Source organism: Archocentrus centrarchus, chromosome 19 (genome assembly GCF_007364275.1).
Source record: "Archocentrus centrarchus isolate MPI-CPG fArcCen1 chromosome 19, fArcCen1, whole genome shotgun sequence".
NCBI lineage: Eukaryota > Metazoa > Chordata > Actinopteri > Cichliformes > Cichlidae > Archocentrus > Archocentrus centrarchus.
Genome location: NC_044364.1, coordinates 10,278,726 through 10,285,241, shown reverse-complemented (window position 1 = coordinate 10,285,241; position 6,516 = coordinate 10,278,726). Strand labels below are relative to the sequence as shown.

The 6,516-nt window shown below is 41.5% G+C and overlaps 1 protein-coding gene across 1 annotated transcript in view; it reads left to right on the top strand.

The window, feature by feature from the left end:
- The first annotated feature begins 263 nt into the window (after window positions 1–263).
- Window positions 264–6,516, top strand: part of LOC115798506 (double C2-like domain-containing protein alpha) — a 28,574-nt gene continuing 22,321 nt past the window's right edge. Inside the window, 5 exon segments of the mRNA XM_030755368.1 lie at window positions 264–349; window positions 352–609; window positions 1,814–1,893; window positions 2,268–2,342; window positions 2,607–2,716. Of these exon segments, the coding sequence (XP_030611228.1) occupies window positions 268–349; window positions 352–609; window positions 1,814–1,893; window positions 2,268–2,342; window positions 2,607–2,716 (605 nt within the window). The 5' untranslated portion in view covers window positions 264–267.

Genomic DNA, 6,516 nt, shown 5'->3' with positions numbered 1-6,516 from the left:
GGATATGCAGGAAACCTCCACTCCAGTGTTAGGCTTGGGTTCATTCAGATCTAATTGAAATGCAAATGTATGCACATCCTCTGCTGTATTTTCTTATCTTAAATGTAATGTCATCTTTTTAAAACTGTTTGAATTATAGTGAAAAGATTTTCACCTGGAAAGCCCTCTGAGGCAAAGCATCCTCAAATGTGTTCTGGCAAATGAAAATCTTCAAAATTTCAGTGTCTGTACACTTGAAATAAATGTAATCTTCTCTTTTCCAGCCCTATGACTGTGCGAAAAGGAAAAAGTTTGGGCATCACCATCCAGGAGCACATGGCCATCGATGTCTGCCCGGGCCCCATACGCCCATTCGTCAAATCTCCGCCTACTTCCCCCGCCTCTCGCCTACTTCCTCCTTCTCTGAGCCTCTCTCACCCAATCAGGTGGCAGCTCCCACAACGCTCAGCCCTGGCAGCACAGGTCAAGCTGGAGGGCCTGTCGGAGGAGGGAGCAGCGGCCTGTTGTCACCACAGCTACCTGGAGCTGCGGGGGGAGGGGGCTCCCTGTCAGCCATGAGTAGCATGGACACCTCCATCGAGATTGACAGCTGTGACAGCGATGATAACAGTGAGTCACCTGAAAGTCTCACTGAAGCAACCCAAGCCAAGGGCATATAAAATTAAGTCACCACACATCTGGTTTACCGTGGGCAGTTTCACCACTTGAAATATTGTAACAACTTTGCACAAAGACTAGATCCTGACAAATAGAATAGAATAGAATAGAATGCCTTTTATTGTCATTATACAGAATGTACAATGAGATAGGATACTGGCGTATCAAAGATTTGCTATCAGCAATACATCAATATGCGCCAATCTAAAAACTTAATTTTGTTCTGGAATATATGCACTAAAAGATAACCAGGGCAATTCTGACATAGTGTCAGTGGAAAATGGGGACCAGGTCTGAGACCACTCTCAGTCAGTTGCTGTCTTCAAAGTAACTTCAGTGCATCAAGACAGCAATAAGATAGTCACTTTGCTATCAGTTTGCACCAGAATGGCATCAAGTTGGCAATTACATACAAACTGTTTAAGATAATGTAGCAATTAACTGTAATAAATCAGAAAAATATGTGGTGTCACCTTACAAAGAAATTCACATTAACTATTTACATTCAGGGTCAAGCAGCACCTCATAGATTTAAAACAGAATTCCTCCACAAGCAGTGACGGAGCTGCTGCATGACTGTGATTTAACTACAAAATGGCAGGCACTTGACCACCTTGCTTTTATATAGGAATATAACCATATGACCAGTTAGGTTGAGTCTCCTAATCCAAATTTTTTGGCTTTTTGACACGGTGGGCTAGCTGAGGGTGAGACAGGTAGGAAGCAATCAAACAACGAATAAATAAAAATATATTATTGAGTTTTAGAGGTGCTGGGAGATGAATTTTTATTTATTTTTGAAAAGAGCCAGGGTAGCTGTTTTACCTTGTTTCCAGGTTTTATGCTGACGTCAGCCAACCAGCTGCTGGTTGCAGCAGTACATGTGTTGCAGGCAGATTTGAGAACGGTTTCAATCTTCTTCTATCAACTTGCAACAAGAAGGCAAATATTTTATGTATTCCTTTAAACAAGAAAATGTGTTTTCATAAGAGTCTGAGAGAATTCAATTTTTCCTGCTTGTCTGCTGCTTATGTTTCTCCCTGCCATCAGTCTCCATCTCTTTTGCAGATAATAAAGCCATCAGCACAAAAGCAATTACCAAAGTAGATGGCACAGATTTTTTTGTGTGTATGACGTTTTATTAACTGCCTTCCAGCCTCCTTGGGAACGCTAGAGTTTGACCTACTGTATGAAAAAGCCACCAGCTCCCTGCACTGCACAGTCCTCAGAGCAAAGGTAAATCCCCAACTCGGAAAAACTCCATTAGAGCTACTGCAGCTTAATATTTTTATAGCAGAGATACAACTCGACAACATTTTGTGTTTCACTGATGATTTAAATTTATAAAAAGAGAGAAAATGCTCATTATATTAACTACTGTATAAAATATGACATCTTAATACATGTTGGTTTTCGCCTTTTCATCCTTTGAACTGTGGCTCACAGTGTGTGCCAAATTAAAACTCCCCCACCTCTTCTGTTCCTTTGTGCTTTAGATTCAATTTTAAAAGAACCCTTCCACTCTCAGTCTGATAGTTGTTTTAAATTCATTACTGATGTTGAACATTTGCACAGTGCTCTTTTTACATGGCATCTATCTTTTCGTAAAGGGTCTAAAGCCGATGGATTTCAATGGTCTGGCCGATCCCTACGTCAAGCTGCATCTGCTACCAGGAGCCTGCAAGGTCTGATTTTCTTATCAGAACATAGTTTTTTCCCTAAATGAAAGAGACCTTCAGTTTCCCGTCACAAGGACTCTGGAGTGCAGATTTAATTCATTCTGCATTTTTAGAATATATATAATGAAAACTGAAGAGCAGACCAATAAATCAGCAGTGAAGCAAAATGACCTTGTAGCTTGCAAGCATTTAACTTGTTTTCCGTTTGTCTCTCCTCGACAAAGCTTGGCCTTAAATTGATGTTTTCTTCTCTCTGACCATAATTTACAGGCCAATAAACTGAAGACCAAGACTGTTCGCAACACGCTGAATCCGGTGTGGAATGAGACGCTCACCTACTGTGGAATCACTGAGGAAGACATGTACCGCAAAACACTCCGGTAAATGCTTGCTGTAGGAGAAGCTATTTCTGTCCTCTTTATGCCCTGGCCTTCTGTTTATCGTTTCCCATCACAAAGCTGACCCGCACTTACAAAGGATTTTCTTATCATCAATCTCAATCACAGCTCCAGGTTTATGGGGCTTTCTCTGTTTTGCCATGCGCCCCCCCCCCCTGTTTCTATCTCCACTGATCCTGAGATCCTCTTCACCCTTGTTCCTCCCCATCCTCACACTCACCTGTCCACTAGGATCAGAAAAGATCTCCCCTCATTCGTTCTTAACCATCCCTTTCTCTTCGTCTCTCACTCCATCTGGCTCCTTGCTTTCTCTCTATCCAAGTTGCGGTGACAGATTGAGGTCAGACTAAGCTCCGCGGGGTGTTTTAATTTCATTGACCCCCCTCTAGAGGTGACAAAAGCTGCGAATTGTCTCTGACTGTGACTAAAACTTTGCTGTGGCACACATGGGAGTGGGATTTAACTAGGATAGACGGATGATCTCTCCAGGGAAATTAGAGAATCTTGCAGTGTTAATTCAGCAGAGACATCTAAAGATCAGGAGATGGGAAGTTTAACTTACACAAACATGGAAACATGCTGACATCGATCTCTAATTTTTTTTTTTTTTAATCTATGTAAACTACTGTCAGGGTTGGATTCAAAGTATCATTTCACCCTAAAACAGTCGAAGCCACTTCACAAGCAGCTACTGTGGACATGTTTGGCATCAGCTCCTAAGAATTTATGTTTCTCAATTCTCAACCAAAAATCAACACAACCACAAGATTTGCTGTATTTTTTTTAAGTCAACAAACTACAGCACACAGAGGATTTATAAGTAGCTAATGCTACAGCCACACTGGGGAAAATAGTGGTTGGAGACAACGGCACAACCAAAATTACTGCAACTGTGTGCCATGAACTTGCAATCTTGTTGCCTTTGAAATGGTTGGAGACGGGATCCAGGTCTGCAACCACTCATAGTGACTTTGGTACATCAAGACAACAATAAAATGGCAATAAGACGGATTCACTCTGCCATCAGTTTCCGATTGAATGGGGTCAAGTTGAAGTGAGTTGTGCTCATGAGTGCACACTGACTCTGATTCACTGCAGTTTATTAGCAGTCTGTGTGCCTTTTTAAATTAGACTGCAGTTATTTGCTGACCTTCATCAGTCTGTCTGAGAGTGACTGCAGTCAGTCCAAGTTGGACCACAATTGTCTGAAGACAGGTTGCCTCCCACTAGGTGGTCCGTGCAGTCGCCTTGTAATGGAAGGTGGTCGTCCAAAGGTTGAGGGTGTTGCACACTCAAACTCTGGGCGACCAATAAAGTGGTAAATGAAAGCTTTTAAAAGGGACATTAAGAAAATGCAAAATCATGGTGCAGCTACACATTTTAAATTTCAAGAAATGTTCATAAATTACTTGCATTCATAATCAGAAAAAACAAAAAACAGTTCTGATGTGTTGTATGGATAGCTGCTGTCATGGCTGGCTGCTGTGCAGGTAGGAAGGAGGACCCCAAATTGCAGAACTCCAGGACAGGTGTAATTTACACACACGTTTATTTACACCAATAATACAAACATAATACAGATCTAAACATGAGCTCTCCCTGGAATACACCTGACGGGGGAGAGACATGAAACTGACTACACTTCGCTCGACTTGACCTAACACGACTAAACATAAATGAAGGACGACGGACAACAACCAATGACGCGACAACAGGCATAGAAAACACAAGACTTATATACACACAGGAGGTAATGGACAAATGGGAAACAACTGGGAGGGAAATACAGGAAACAAACTAAACCCAAAGCACACAGACCAAGAACCTACCAAAATAAAACAGGAAGAAACCTAACATTGTACACAGAGACTAAACACCTAGGGACAACACATAAGCACAGGAAGACAGAAACACAGAAAGCATAATAAAACAGGACTATACAACTAGAACCAAAAACACTGGGCCACCGGCCCAGGACCATGACAGCTGCTACAGTTAAATGGCTAGTGCCCATACCCTTGTGTACCTCACTGAACTATTAAAAAAAAAAAATCATATATATGTACCAGTGGTGAATTAAATTGAGTAAGTGATTTAGGAAAAGTAATTATGGCTGAAGCACTTGATTGCTGCTGCTATGCTGCCATTGTTCTTAACCTTCTATGATTACTAGCAGGACCGGACAGCAGGATAAACACAAGAGGCGACTGAGTAGGGTTTGCTTTTAGCCTAATACGTATCACCCGCTTGCCTCATCTCCAGTTCCTCACACACTACTCACAATGTTCCCTGCTATAGCCACTGACATCAGGTGACGCCAAAGTGTGGAGGTGTTGCCCCTGCAGCAAGCTGAGAGTGCAAAGCTTATCCTATTACGATGATATAAAATTGTTATAAAATGATGTATGATTGTTTCTTACTCTGCTTCAACACTGATTTAAGCACCCTCTGAGTCTGCATTAAACAAATATGTGTAACATCATAGCATAGTACATCATAATAAAAGCCACTGAGTACTTTAGAAGGATAGTATAGTTTTTAACCTTTCAACAATTTGCACCTATAATGTTTTGTTTGTTTTTAACAATTATTGTCTGTGTGGTATAGAGCAGTTAGCTTTCGCACCATAGGGACCAACAGACAGTATAAAACATGGATGTAGCTACTGTGATGTCAACCACTGGTTTGTTAAGTCTCATTTTGAAGCCACAAACATGAGCGCTGCCATCTTGGTGTTTCGAAGGGGTGGATCTGACTGTGAAACTGCACATTATTCTGCTTCATCCTTCTTTTGGAACTTTAGAGGACCAAAATTTACAACTTGGACATCACATCCACTGTTGCAAGCTGCTGTTTCTGCTGGTCGTGCGCCTCTCGATTTTTCTAACTTGGTGTGTTGTGCCATTGTCGGGGCAGTCGGGTCGAAGACCATTACAGTCTTCTACCATTAGAAAGCCCAAATTTTCACTTTTTTATTTTTTTTCTGTAGGCAGTCACAGTGAGGTTTCATGTGTGTATAAGGTAGTGATGATGTGTGTAGGTCAGATTCAACCCCCTGCTTTGGCTCACATTATGGGAACTGTCTGAGCCATCAGTAATTATGAGCTGTCACAATGGCAGTTAAATGTTTTCATTACTTGATGCTCTGTAAGTGAAGCCTTGCATCCAGCTGGTATTATAATGGCGCCATCCTTCTTCCCTCTTTGACCCATCATTTTCTCACTCACCACTTCAGCCTCGAGCTATTTTACACCATCTTTCTCCCCTTAGCGCGGACTGCTGCTCTCATCTTCTTCTTCTTTCCTCTCTTTGTCATTACTCTTGTTTTTTTTTTTTTGTTTTGTTTTTTGATACTGAATGTTTCAGGAGTGAGTTTTTTAACCTATAAGTCACTAAAGTAGATATGGCCTCTGGGTATTTTAACACATATCTGGTGCTCCCAGGTGTCATTCACATTTCTGCATCACTGTTTTATTATCAGAAACTGAAGACAAAAGCCATTCCTGTGGTTATGAATTTAGTAAGGAGTCAAATAAAGCAGTAGACTGAGAGGCAGTGCGTTTATATGTAGATTTCTCCTGAGGCAGATTGCTTTCTTGATTGTCTTCATCTCGTTTTACGTGTTTCATTCACATTCAGACAAAGTGAAGAGAAGGGGTGCCGGGTTTCAGTTAGCTTGTAACATATCACTTCACACACTGATTTAAATAATTTTGTCTGTTTTTATCTCACCCCGTCACCACGTCACTCCAGGCCTCATACACATAGCCCCCCCCCCCCCC